The sequence below is a fragment of the Diaporthe citri genome (assembly GCF_014595645.1).
Source record: "Diaporthe citri strain NFHF-8-4 chromosome Unknown scaffold_4, whole genome shotgun sequence".
Classification (NCBI taxonomy): domain Eukaryota; kingdom Fungi; phylum Ascomycota; class Sordariomycetes; order Diaporthales; family Diaporthaceae; genus Diaporthe; species Diaporthe citri.
In genome coordinates this window covers 898,183-912,566 of record NW_025064849.1, presented here as the reverse complement: position 1 = coordinate 912,566, position 14,384 = coordinate 898,183, and the positions used below count along the sequence as shown (strand labels likewise).

Genomic DNA, 14,384 nt, shown 5'->3' with positions numbered 1-14,384 from the left:
AGCGTTATAAATTACTTTATATAATTATTTAATTATAATAATTAAAAATATTTAAGGTTATTATTCTTTATTAATTAATTAATTTATATATATATTTAAGTTTATTAATATTAAATATTTTAAGTAAAAAAAACATTAAAGGATAATTAAGGTTTTATAATAACTTTTATAATTTATATATCTTTATATTAAAAAAATCTTTTTAAAAGCATTAAAATTAAATAATAAAATTATTGTTATGGGCTGGCCTTGGGTTGTCTGCCGAAAGGTGCCTAAATGAGGTTTATATTTAAAGTGCAAAGGAGGAGGTTTGCTCCCTATCTGCACTCGCGCCGAAGCCTACTCTTATAGGGCCAAAGCTCGCTAACTAATCACAATAGGCAAAGCCCAAACCATAACATATCTTCCTTTTCCAAGTCCTTATAATAAGCTTAAAAGGGCAGCTATTTAATAAAAAATAAAGGATATTATAATTTAATTATAAATCAAATATCGCTCTCTACTTAGCTATTTAATTACACCCTAGCGCTTTTTAAATGCATTAAAGGCCCAGCCCATTTTTCATAATTAATATACCTTTAGCCCTTATAATTTAATATATTAAGCAATAAAAATAATTATTTAAATATAAGCTAGCTATTAAGTTAACGGCATTCCTATAATCTTTTAATGCAAATTATTTATATATGCTTTCTTATTTAAAGCTTTGAAATTATAAAATTATTATATATTTTATAATTAATTAACATTTAATATATTAATAATTTGCTTTCTTAATAAAATCCCCCTTAAAGCTAAGTATATTTTATAATACCATGCTAGCTAGCACATAATTAACGCGTTTTAAGCCCAAGCTAGCACTAAGCTAGCCACACCTTAAGCCCTACCTTATAAAACAATTTTACACCCCCTTAAACAAACTCTTCTCCCTTACCAGCCTTAATTAATAAAAGCTATACCCTTATTGTTTTATAATAATTAAAATAATTATGCTTATAATAATTAAGCTAATTATATATAAAATACTTAACTTTATTTATTAAAATTATTATAATATTAATATTTATTACTTTATTATTTTAAGGTTAAGTATTATTTTCCTTTATTATAATATTAAAAACATCCTTATATTATTATAAGGCAAAGCAAAAAGCCTTAAGTATTTTTAATTACTTTTTATAATTAAGCTAAGCTTTTATTATAAAGATTAAGTTATTAATTATTAATAATATCTTATATTTATTTAATTAATTTAAAGCTTTTATTATATAAATTAATTAATTAAATTAAATAAGAAATTTTATTATTTCCTTTTTATAATATTATTATAATATAATTATATTAAGCTTAGCATATTTTTGCTTAAAAGAATTCTTAAGTATAAAGCAAATCTTTTTTAAAAAGCTTTTTAAGTACCCTTTAAATATTTTTACAAAACTAATATAAAATATAAATTAATTATAAAAAGTTCTTAATTAATTAAATATATAAAACAATTAAGCCCCTTTAATATTAATTATCTTTTTATTTATTATAAACTTAACCTTTATTTTTATTAACTAAATTACTAAGCATTTTTAAAATAAAAGTTTCTTAAAATAAAAAAAAAGCTTAATAAGTTATTATTATTCTTTTTAAATCTTATTATATTAAGTTTTATATAATTATATTATAAATTTATAATGTAAAAGGACTTTAAATATATATTATGAGTTAGCCTTGGGTTATTTATTAAAAGGTGCCTAAATAAGGTTTATATTTAAAGTATAAAGGAGGAAGTTTGCTTCCCGTCTATACCCGCGCCAAAGCCTATTCTTATAAGGCCAAAGCCCGCTAACTAATTATAATGAGCAAAGCCCAAACCGTAACAATTATTACCTTTTTTAGCTTTATAAAAAATGTTATAATATTCATTTTAAATAATTATTTATATGCTTATTTTTATAAAAATAATAAGGTTTTCAAAGGTTTTTATAAATATTTTAATTAATTAATTACTTTAATTTCTAATAATTTATATAATCATTATAAGGAGGTTTTTTTTAAAGTTATGAAAAGTTTTTATATATAAATATATAATTTTATATAATTTTATTAATAATTTCTAGCTTTATAATAAAATTAATTCAGCTTTATCTTGCGTTATATATTATTATATAAATTCTTTTCTCTATAAAATAATATATATTTTATAAAGTACTCCTTTATAAACAAGGGTTAAAAGTTTATATATATATATATATAAGCCTTAAAATTTTAACGTTTTATATAATGTTATATATAGCCCTTTCCTATAACCCTAACTCCATGAAAAGTATATAATTATAAAGCTATTAAATAAACGCACACTTTATACAATATAAACTAAAGCTAAATTAAATATTTTACAAAGTTAAAATTATTCTTAAAATAATTATATATATATATAATTATAACTCTAGCTTTTTTTATATGCGCTTTAATTTATTAATTAAAAATATTAAAACTTTTTATATAATAAATATAATAAGTTATTTTTTAAATATAACTCTTTTATTACTTTTTAAATAAATCTTTTAAGGCTTTATTATATATAATAATAAGCAATAAGGTATTTAAATTTAAGCCTTATTTAAGGGTTTAAAAATCTTTTTATAAAGTATAAAAAGCTTTATAGTTTTTAAGATAGCATTAATTCTTATTAATAATAATTGCTTTAAGTATTAATATTTAAAAAAAGGTATTTATAAATGAATTAATATTAGCGATAATGGCATTAAAGTTAATTTAATCTCGTAATTCTTATACTTAGGCATAAAAGCATAGGAAGGCATAAAAAGAAGGCTACATATGGTGATTAAATAAAAGGGTCATTTTGATGATAGCTATAAAAGAAAAGAAGAGGAAAATCGGCGAGCCGGGCTCATAACTATTGAAGGCAAAAGCGACGCCGCTAATGCGGCACAATTACACTCCCTTAAGTACTTCCACATTATTCATCCGGAATTTCTCCGTGCCCAGAATGAAGTTCACCCCAGGTTGCCGCATGAGACAGCCGCAGCTGCACCCCGCACCGGTCGAGTACCGCAGGCTCACTTAAGGTTTCAATGCAAGATGGTCTAACTAAACCTAGCTTGACCGAGACGTCACACTGGCACAGGGGCCAACGGTGTGGCACACCTCCATCTCTGGACCGACATTGTGCGAGCCCCGGATCTTTGTGTTCGGCCACATTCCCTGGAACATCACCGTCGTCAACTCAGCTCCTATGGACACCTCACAGCCTGACGCACAAGGCATGGCGTCTAAGCGAGTCACTAAGGCCTGTCACCACTGTCGCCAAAAACGGGTAAGCTCTTTTCCCCTCGGCTATCCCTTGCTTGGGTCGTGGCTTTCTGACATCGGCGTTGTCCTGGTTCAGCTTAAGTGCACCACCGCTCAGTACCCATGCCCGAACTGTCAGCTATACGGCGCCGAATGTGTCTATCCAACAGGCACGACAGCCTCACGGCGGAGGCGGAATGGGCCCAGCGGACGACAACGAGCACATCGGGCGGTGTCCAATCCACCGGATTCTCCGACCCCGAGCTCCGTCTTGAACCGCCTCGACCCTACGTTACCAATTCACCCACAAGATGCAGACAATCCATTGGACGGGATACTTCCCCAGGATGTCCCGCCACCGGACGACTTGATGGACTTCTGGAACGAGACTTTGGACTTGTCATGCGCAGTTGTGTTTGAAGGGCTGCAACCCTCACCCAATTCTACAACTAAAGGCCCCGCGTCCCAAGCCTCGCCTTCACAACGTGGTAACCGCGAGGCTGGTGGGAAGGTCTCTGGTGTGGAGTCTCTGGCTGTCGGCGATAGTCGAGGAGATTCCAACGAGCGAATTCTGCCCGGGCTTTTCATAAGGAAAGACACCGTCAACAGTAATTTTATCGGTCTCAACTCCACCGGAGCCACCATCGCCTTTTGTATGAGAGAGTCTCTCAAAAGCCCCCCTGGTCTCTTGCGCTCTGTCGGTCTGGATTTCCTTATTGAAGCTGGAGTTCATATCGACGAAGCCGGGGTCCCTAACAGCGCGGGGACCGATTTGCAGCATCTGCCAGAAAAGTCTGTTGCGGGGGCCGCGATTGAGGGTAAGTCTTGTCACCAAGCTCCTCTAATATGTTAACTTTTCTGACTGGTATTTTTTTGGAACAGTCTTCTTCGATGCCGTCCACCCGTTGTATCCAGTAATCGACAAACCATCGTTTGGTTCTGCTTGGCCCCAATTATACGAGCCACATTCTACGAACCCGGATCGCGATCTGCTCTCGGTTTTCTGCCTGGTCGTGGCTGTCGGCGACCTGAACGCTAAATCGGCAGTTGAAAATGCTCCTCAGGCAGGAGGAACATCTCAGAGCCTCTACCAAAAGAGCTGGGACATGTTGCACGATTGTCTTGCCGTACCTAATGTCAGCACCGTGCAGATCCTGCTACTACACGTGAGTGAGAAATCCATGGCCATGTATGTCTTCTTCGCTAAAGTATCCCAGGTCATCTTTCACCTGCAGTGTAGCAAGGCAGGCTTTGCTTGGGTCCTCTGTGGACTGGCTATCCGCGTGGCACAAGCTGTTGGACTACATCGGCGGAGCCCCGAAGACCTCGACCTGAGCGAAGAAGATGTAAGGTTGAGGTCTCTGCTTTGGTGGGTCGCGTATCGTCTGGACGGGTCAGTCATCAATGTCTCGATATATCTGGTTTCTGGTTAATGCTGACAGGCGTGACAGAGTTTTATCCATTACTCAGGGCAGGCCAGCCTCAGTAAACCCTTCGAGTTCCGACATGGATTTCACACCATTGCTCCCGCATGAGAGCCATGGACAACCGCAACCTACGACAGCCCTACATGCATCCGCATCGGATGTCTACGCCTGGAGCTCTAAGCTCTCTCAGATACAGCACCGTTTCTGCAACTCCACCAATCAGGCAAGCACCACCGTTTCAATGCTCACCGAACTCGGGAACATCGACACGGCACTGCTGTCATGGTGCCACGATATACCGATGGACTGCCGACCAGGAGAAGAAATCGTGTCGCCAGGCAACACCGGACAGCTCCTTGTAACTCTCCATTTGGACTATTTCAATATGGTGCGCTCCGTCCACTGGGCGTCTTTGACCTGTGCTCATGCAAAGCGCAATGTGGTCACGTCACATCCGAACCCCCGCATTCGAGGGAGCGAGGCCATATGTTTGTCCGCAGCCAGGTCTTTCATAAAAACATTGAACGAGTGTGTCCCCTTTCATTCCAAACCTGCACCCACCTGCTGACCAAGCCCAGCGCCACAACTCGCCCGGATAACAGCAGGTACAACATTCTTTGGTACGTCGAGCTCGCGATCAAGATCTTTGAGTGCTCATCGCTGACATCCTATCCACCTGCGATAGCCCGCAAACCGATTACCTGATGGGTGCAATTTCTGTCCTATACCGGAACATCTTCAAATACCCGCATCGAATGTCAGCCAAGGCCGATGTGGAACACCTCCGCGCCGGGAAGATCCATTTTGAGCAGCACGCAAGTTCAGCGGATATGATGACAACGCTTGATAAGTTGTTCCAAGCGATGCTAACATCCGCTGAGAAAGTGACCGCGAAAGAGCCTACACCCGATGCCATGTGTACTATAACAGTAGCAGAGCCTTCGTAGCTCTCTCTTGGTACTCTTATACGCAGGGCAGGAATGCCAAGGTTATCTTGCTGCCTTCAATCGATCGGGTTCTTGGCCCCCTTTGCGTGAAGGTTCCTACAGCTTGATCTTGATACCTAAAGACTCTGCTACCTGGTGCACCCGGTCGACATCGAACGACGCCACTTGATCCGGAACGACCGAACCTTCAAAGGCATCGCCGGCGCCGGCGACCAGTGCCTCGATTCCATCCCCACCCGTGAAGGACCACAGTCGGACATACCTGTCGACAAAGCTAAACGAGACCTCCTTGCCGGCAGGAATGAAGACCGTCTCTCCCGCGCGCACAAGGTCTCCAGGTGCCTGACCATCAGTTCTGACGAGAATGGCGCCATCGAGCACGTGGTAGACCTGGTGCACTTTCTCAAATACAAACGGCTTGCTGAGGACCGAGTTGGTCAGTCGGTTACTGGACTCGATGCTGGTGATCGCAAACTGGCCCGCGCTTTGCTTCGTCGTGATGAAGGGCCGAGCCAGAATGCCTTCGAGGAAGTACCTCGGGCCAGTGTTCGCCCGCAGGAAGTACTCGGTCGGCTCCGGGCCATCTGGTAACTTGGAGTCCTCCTCAGACCAGTCCGACACCTCGGCGCCTTGGAACCCAGGCTGGAATATCACGTCGTATTTCTCCTTGATCTCCTGGATCATGCTGAACATGAACTTCATCGTGTTGCGCCGATCGAATTCATCCCCGATGATGCCGTCGTACTTCTCCGTGACAAACCGGAAGAAGTCAACCCACTGGCCCGGTGTGACCAGCCCAACACTCTCATTGACGGGATCCACGAGCTGCGGCTGGTGGACGACCTTGGGCGGCACGTACGCGAAATCACCCGGCGACAGGATCCTGCATCGGTTCCCGGCCCAGAGTTTCATCCGCCCGCGCGTGCACAGGAAGACGTCGTGCACCTCGTTGTGGTAGTGGAATCCCGGCGCATCGCCCGTGACGCCGCCGTAGCCAAACACGGATACCAGCCCGTCTGTTTCCTCCGCTGACGCCAGGATGCGGATGCTGCCCCTCGTTCCCGGGATGGCGATGCTCTCGCCTTCCTAGGCGGGAATGATATACGGGGTGGGCCTGCCGAGGGGCTCGAGGACGCGAGGGATAGACATTATGATACCTGGTTCTCTGTTCGCTACAACGTCGAAACTTGGCACGCGATTCTGGGTGGCGGAGATAGGTCTATTTTTTTACCATACGATTGAACAGAATATTGCCTTCTCTTGGGAACTAATTCAGTATCCGGGGGTTCGGGAACATGAGGGCATCCGCACGGCCCGGAGGTCTGCGGCAATTCCGATGGGAAATCCGGCCGGGTCCACTCTCCCGATGTGGGCGAAGACCGACACGACTGGTCCGGACCGCTTGTCTCGTGCTGAGCGATTATTCATTGCTCTGGAAATAGGATCGAAGTCTGAGTAGGACATATATATAATGGTCAATAGACAAGTACCTTCGCCATAAAGCACCTCCTTCCCACAGCTCTTCTGGACGTGTAAATCTGAGACGGGACATCCATGATCTACCGCACCTTTTCCACCTTGTTCATGATCTTGAAGTTAAATATATCGACCCATTAGGCTAATTCAAACTGGAGCACCTAGATATTCATTTATTCGTCCATTACTCTCTGATGTAAAGTCTTATATGCCCCAACATGTGGCACAAAGAGGCCGGTCACTGCATATATAAATGAACGTCTCCTGCGATGGCGATGACCGAGTCCGTATAGACACCGCTAATTTTGCGTACCGCCCGCAAGTAGCCTCCGGAGGAGTGTTATCGAGGTGACGTGAATTTGATGCCTCCATTAGAGTCCATTTTTGTTACCACAACCTCCTAGCCCTGGGCCCATAAGGCCTAATGGTATGGACCATTATCACGGTTCGAGAATCTGAGAGGACAAATACTGACATGAGTTGTGCTTTTAGGCATCTAGCAATCACCAGGAGGAATGCGATGAGTCGCAGCGGCAGAGTAACTCTGATTTCGACTGTGGGTGGGCCTCAACCAGCTTTGCTTTGCCTGAACATAAGCTTCTAAAACCGATCAGCACTCAAGGTACTAAGAGAAGTCAGGGACCTTATGGTCTCAGAACTGACCATCGTCGAGGATTCCACCGCTTTTCATACTCCCCTACTTTGTAATTAGCAGTTTCTTCCAAGATTGAGCAAATAATTCTGAGAAACGGATGTCTGCTTAAGCAAAGCGGGGTAGTCAATTCATGTCTTAGAATCGAGATTACCTGTTTCCAATCCGAATGTAGTTACTGGATACCAATGTGAGGCAGGGTCTCACCTAGGTTGCACGAAGATCGGGGTCATCCTAATAACAGCTCCGGACTGCCCACGTAAGTCCAGTCTTCATCTCTCCAGCTGCATTGCGTTTGCGCCAAAGAGTGCTCAAAACCCCTCACATACGACAGCTATCTTTCAATATCAGATGGACGTGACCGCACATGAATACCAATATTCCCCGTTGTCGGGGCCTCGCGAGATGCGGATTCTTAATCTCCACTCCGGAACCGATCCAGAAGATCCACAGCTCTCTGTCGACCTGATCACTGTGCCTCTCCATGCGGCTCCCCCGTTCGCAGCCCTCTCGTATGCATGGGGAGACCCGCTGCCGCAAGCAGAAATTCGCTGCTGCGGTCTTGCATCCAAGATAGGGCTCAGCCTCTGCAGCGCACTGCGTCAACTGAGGCGTCATGCTGTAGAATCAGACCGGTTGATATGGGCCGACGCGCTGTGCATCAACCAGGGGGATACCGCGGAGCGAAACGCGCAGGTCCGGATGATGGGTGACATTTACGCCAGGGCGACGAGTACATTGATATGGCTGGGCGAAGAGGACGATGATGTCGCCCGGGGAATGACGTGGCTCCAGCGCTTTGTTAACGCCCGGATGGTCCTTTACGCTGAAGACACTGAAACCGTGATACCGACCATATTTGGCCGAGTTGGCGTCAACACCAGCGCGGAGACCGAGAAGGCTCTTCAATCGGCATTCGGTGAGCGCCAGGACGAAGCGTACAGGGAAATATGGATGCTGCTCCGTCGGCCCTGGTTTGCGCGCAAGTGGGTGATCCAGGAGGTGGCCAAGTCGACGGAACACGAAATGGTGCTTGTTTCCGGATCCAAGAGACTGGCATGGAAGGCTGTCCAGGCATGGCTTTGGTTTGTAGAGACGAGCCCGCAGACTCTGCTCCTGTTCCTCGGCAGCTATCCTTGGACGGCTGAGACTTCGTCAGCTAGCAGTTCGGACGTCTACTCCGACTTCAACAAAGCCAGAATGCTCGCGCTCATGAGGGATAAAGAGGCACCGCTCACGCTTCTACTGGCAAGGACCCTCGGTTTCAGGTGCACAGATCCACGAGACCACATTATTGCCTTACTAGGTATCTCAACGGACGGCTCGTTCCAAGATAATCTCATCGACTACGACATCCCCACCGAAGAGCTTTACCATCGACTCGCCCAAGCTTGTTTGAAAAGTCCTAGGGATCTCAGGATTTTGTGGTCATTTATTTCTACAATGCCAGTTGACCGACGAGGCGCAATGTCTTGGATGCCAAACATTGGGGAGCTGCCAGCAATGCCCGGTCTTGCCATGCAGACGTTAGAAGTGTCCCAGACGATGGGTATAGCTCCTGATCCTTGCAGAAGCAAGGAACTAGGTGCGTCAACGAGTGGAAATCAGCTGCAGATCAAAGGACGTATAGTCGATCGTCTGGAACAGTTGGGAATGAACATGAGCACTTCTTCCGAGTTGGGAAATTTCGTCCAAACCATGGTTACAGTCGATGCTAAAATCGCAGTCGGTCGATGGGATTGTTGGCTCGATGAGTGCTGGGGAATTGCAGAAATGGCAAACCATGATGAGGATAGCTACCTATCTGCCTTGCTGGCTGAGGATATTATGAAGACCCATATCCCGGAGACCATAGCAGCGGTCAGGAAGGACTTTCCGGCATACCGACGAGCTGTGAAAGCAATCGTTTCTGCTGCAGACGAGGCCGGCTTTTCCGAAGCTATGGCTTCCTATGCTGCTACTATAGAGTCCGTAGGTCACTTGGAAGCCTTCACTCTCAAGATGCTGCATAGGCGCTTTAGCCGAACACTGCATGGGGCAGTAGGCTGGGTGCCGCGGGAAGCGGAGGAAGGGGACCTCATTTGTGTGTTCGACGGCATGGAACTGCCCTACGCCGTGCGCCCAAAGGACGGCACTGGAGATGTCTACGCGTTAGTAGGGGAGTGTCTGATTTCAGGCGTCGTGGCTAGGGAAGCCATGGACATAGACTGTGTGCAGTCCATGATAATCAATCTGGAGTGAGTGGTAGCTTGGGATTCAATGACAGTGACTTGGACCACTTATTGAGGTTGTCAAGTCCATAGGCGTCACGGTAGATGGTGTCGTAGTGGATCTGGGCGGTATCAATACCTATATTGCGATTTCGTGTATGGCTCTGCTTGACGGTAAGAAATATATCTCGACGTCGTAGGTTGCTTCTCGGAACCGAGATCGGCAGGATGGGCTCGCCTCGCGACGGCAGCCGAGTGTGCGCGCGGGAGGCCCGTGCAGGCGACCGGGCACTCCGGGCGAGTTAGAGATAAGCGAGGTGCAACGGAGCGATAAGCAGCATCGCAAAGTTACTGACGTCACCCGTCTCTCATGGCGTTCGTGTGTTCCCTGCTCAATGGAACGGACGGATCGACCAGCAAACTCAATTGACCTCATCGGGCCAAGGTCCTCGCTGTCAAACCGGTGACGACTTTGTCGCGAGAGATCCGGACCGCTTCGTACTTATTCACGCGTCCTTGCTGTCTCGTTTGTGCCGCTGCCACGCAGATTCCATCCCACGGCTTTCTTACTTCTACGGCTTGACTCGCCCAACCTGTACACACATAGATCCATCTCCACTCACCCTCGGTCACGACCTCTAGATTCCAACCACTAGATTCCAACCAGGTCTTTCTACGACACATCTGGATAGAGACGAGCCATCTGGCGTTTGACCTTGATACCCATTTGATTGTTTCGAACCAGCCCTACTTTCAGTGGCGCTTGTTTACACCCATCCAACCGTCGTCGCCTTCTAGACTTCTCAGCAGCCTCGGAAGCTCCGGAGCAGCATCTTTGGCCTGCGCGCCAACCTCGACAGGAAGAGACCGCCATCTCAGAGACCTTCAGATCCCGAGGCCACTATGTCTAAACAAGAACAGCAACAGCTGCCCAACTATGGGCCAACTGATTATGTCAAATTCTTTGGTGCCGGTGCCCTTGCGGCAACCCTCACACATGGCGTATGCTCCCCACACAGCCTCCATGATGCCCATGGGACTTGAGCTGACAGCCGTTCTAGGCAGCAACGCCAATCGATGTCGTCAAGACAAGGATACAAGTCGACGATGCTATGAAGGGCCTCAACATGATAAAAGCAGGACGCACAATCGTCGCCAACGAAGGCGCAGCCCTCCTCACGGGCTTCGGTCCCACAGCTGTTGGATACCTGATCCAAGGTGGCGGAAAGTTTGCAGGCTACGAGTTCTTCAAGAAGAAGTTCATAGAAATGAGCGGGTCCACCGAGAAGGCAACCCAACGACGAACCGCCATCTACCTCGGCGCGTCCGCAACCGCAGAGTTCTTTGCCGACATCGCCCTGTCACCGCTGGAGGCAACGCGCATCCGTCTCGTGAGCCAGCGTGGCTATGCAAGTGGTCTTGCCACAGGTTTCATGCGGATGGCGAGGGAGGAGGGCCTCAGGGGTTTCTACTCGGGCTTCGTGCCGCTGCTATTCAAGCAGGTGCCGTACGCGGTGGGCCAGTTCTCCGTGCACGAGGCCGCCAACGAGATGATCTACCGTGCCATGGGACCCGAGAAGAAGGCGAAGCTCACGCAGCTCGAGTCCACCGGCGTGGAGCTGACCTCGGGCATCGTCGCCGGTGTTGCCGCGGCCGTGCTGTCCCACCCCGCTGACACCCTGCTGTCGGCTATCAACAAGGGCGCGGGCGACAAGTCGCAGAGTACCACCGCGCGGATGTTCACGCTGGCGCGGGAGTTTGGCCCCAAGAGGCTGTTGACTACTGGGCTGGGCCCGCGTGTGGTCATGACTTGTGGGCTGGTCGCTGGACAGTTTGTGATTTACGCGCAGTGCAAGGCGCTTGTTGGTGCCCCGCCCGGGATTGAGATTCATAAAGAGGAGTCGCTGGCGTGAGGGAGAGTGGGTCTCATCTCGGCGTTTGGAAGAGTGGAAATATACAACGTAGACGGCGCTTAGGGAGCCACGGCGTCTAGAGTACCCAATTACAAAGGCAGTTTCCAATACGCATTGGCCTTACCACAATTTCATTTCACCATACAAGCTTTTGTAACATTTCAACTATTCACAGTCGTGAGAGAGTCTTGGGAACGTTTCTAGGAGCGTTGTCCGATAGCGATGCCTGTCAGAATATATAAACTCTCTAAGCTGCACACTAGCAGCGCTTTTTATTTCTTACAGGTTATGAGCCCGGATGGCTTATTGAGAAGAGCGGCAAACTTTAATTGATTATGTTAGATCCAACCAACGGTGAATATACCGTGGCTAAACGGTTGCATGATGGATTTACCGTGAATTCACTATAAATTAATGAATTCACTGTAAATTTACTATAAAGACGGTAGATTTACCATAAAACCGTAAATTCACCGTATATACACGAGTAATACAATGGTAAATGCCTTAGGCACTAATATCCATAAGTTAAAAAACCAGCCCTCGCTATTAGCTAGCTTTAAAAAAATAAGAATTAAGATATTATTACGTTAACCATTAAAATTAACCATATATATAAGGATTTTATCATAAAAAAGGTATAGAATTTAATAATTAAAAGTTTTATTACCTTAAGCTATGTAAAATAACTAATAAAAATAATTATAAAACTTAAAACGCCTTTTTAACTAAGTTAAAAAAATAGCATAACTAAAACTATAAATTTAACCTTTAAGTTAAGATTTACAAACTTAAACATTATATTTATAATTAAGTTAAACTCCTTTTAAAGCTATAAAAACCTAATATATGCCTTTAAAAGTATACCAAGATTATTGCAGCCATTTAAAGTGTGATTTTTTAAATAATTAGCGGATTTAATATTAAATTAAATAATTTTAAAATTATTTAAAAGAAATAATAGGGCTAATAGCTATTTTTTAACCTTATTAATATTAATCTTAAGATATATAATCTTAACTTTTAGGGGTATAAATTAAAAGAATTAAAGTATATTAAAGAATAAATCGCTATTTAAAAGCTATATAAATAAGTGCTTTAAATAATTACCTTAAATTATAAGTTAAATTGCTGCTTATTTAAAATTTTACTTTAATAATAATATTTAAATTTATAATAAAGGTGTGGATTATTATAAATAAATAACTAGCTATAAATAAAAGCTTTATATAAGAATGCTTTAAAATTATTAAAGAATTTAAAAGAAACCCTAATTTAAATTAATAAATAAGAATTTGCTATATTTAAAGCTACTTAATAAGAAATTATTAAGGTAAGATAAATTATTATATAAATCCCTAATTTATTATAAGCTATATAAGGCGTAATGTTAATATAAATAACTACTTTTTAGTAAATAAGAAAATAAAAAGTAGTAAATAGGAACTTTAAATTTTAAAAAGTTAAAAATCTTCTTTATAAGGAATTATAAGCTTTAGGTATATAGCATAAACTTGCTAAGATTATTAAAGAAGCATAAGCAATTACTTATAATAAGAAAAATAACTATAATAATAAAAAGGATGCTTATATTATTAAGGAAATAAGCTTATATTAAAAAGGCTTAATTAAACCTAATTTATTATATAAATTTAGCTAATATTGCAATAAATGCCATTAATTTTAAGTATAAAACCTTAAAAAGATATATATAGCTTGCAATAGAAACCATGCCCTTGCTAATTGCTTTTATATATTTTTGGAAAAAGCACTTTTATAATTTAAAAAAAGCTAAAGAACGGAAGAAAAAGTGCGTAATGCCCTTAAAAATAATGCTAATCTTTAAGCTTAAATTTATATTATTTAAGGCTTAAAATCTAAATTAAAATTTAAGACTTTAAAACCTATAAAGAAGGAGTTAATATAAAAAATTAAAGATTAATTATTAAGATATTATATCGCTAATATAAAGGCTAGGAAAGCTTTTATTATAAATATTATAAAAAAATACCCTTTAAAGCACTTAATAATATTAAACCCTATTAGCATAATATTAATTATAAATATTAATAAATAATTAGTAAATTTATAGCCAGCAACTTATAATAATTATATATAATTAAGAAATTAATAACTATTAATTATAATATATAAAATAATATTTATATAAGCTAGAACCTTAGTTTTATATTTTAAAAACATTGCCTTATATTTATAAATTTTAATTACCCTTATTTTACTAAGGTAATTATAAAAGAAGGGAATGTTTTAAAATAATAAGCATAATTTAATTACTTTAAAATAATAAGATAAGTTAATTCTTTATTTACTTATTAATATTTATAATTAATATATTATTAAATATTAATTTAAAATCACTTAAAGTTCTTTTAATATATAAAAAAAAAAGTATATAATATTTACTAAGAAAAGGCTATTTATAAGCAAAGCTATTA

General features: G+C 42.0%; 4 protein-coding genes across 4 annotated transcripts; 3 read left to right on the top strand and 1 right to left on the bottom strand.

The window, feature by feature from the left end:
• Positions 1 to 3,001: 3,001 nt before the first annotated feature.
• On the top strand, positions 3,002 to 5,677 carry INS49_009452 (uncharacterized protein; the record flags this gene model as incomplete). Its single annotated transcript, XM_043170183.1, has 7 exons — positions 3,002 to 3,055; positions 3,113 to 3,328; positions 3,401 to 4,121; positions 4,186 to 4,696; positions 4,755 to 5,258; positions 5,309 to 5,350; positions 5,416 to 5,677. The coding sequence occupies 7 exons, from the start codon at positions 3,002 to 3,004 to the stop codon at positions 5,675 to 5,677; spliced, it is 2,310 nt and encodes a 769-aa protein (XP_043024748.1).
• Positions 5,678 to 5,773: 96 nt separating this feature from the next.
• Positions 5,774 to 6,826, bottom strand: INS49_009451 (uncharacterized protein; the record flags this gene model as incomplete). The annotated part of the gene is made up of 2 exons (XM_043170182.1): positions 5,774 to 6,725; positions 6,783 to 6,826. 2 exons carry the CDS (start codon positions 6,824 to 6,826, stop codon positions 5,774 to 5,776), a joined length of 996 nt encoding a protein of 331 aa, XP_043024747.1.
• Positions 6,827 to 8,210: 1,384 nt separating this feature from the next.
• INS49_009450 (uncharacterized protein) lies at positions 8,211 to 10,046 on the top strand (the record flags this gene model as incomplete). Its single annotated transcript, XM_043170181.1, has 1 exon — positions 8,211 to 10,046. The coding sequence occupies one exon, from the start codon at positions 8,211 to 8,213 to the stop codon at positions 10,044 to 10,046; it is 1,836 nt and encodes a 611-aa protein (XP_043024746.1).
• An 872-nt stretch (positions 10,047 to 10,918) lies between these two features.
• Positions 10,919 to 11,928, top strand: INS49_009449 (uncharacterized protein; the record flags this gene model as incomplete). The annotated part of the gene is made up of 2 exons (XM_043170180.1): positions 10,919 to 11,017; positions 11,077 to 11,928. The coding sequence occupies 2 exons, from the start codon at positions 10,919 to 10,921 to the stop codon at positions 11,926 to 11,928; spliced, it is 951 nt and encodes a 316-aa protein (XP_043024745.1).
• Between the last annotated feature and the right edge of the window lie 2,456 nt (positions 11,929 to 14,384).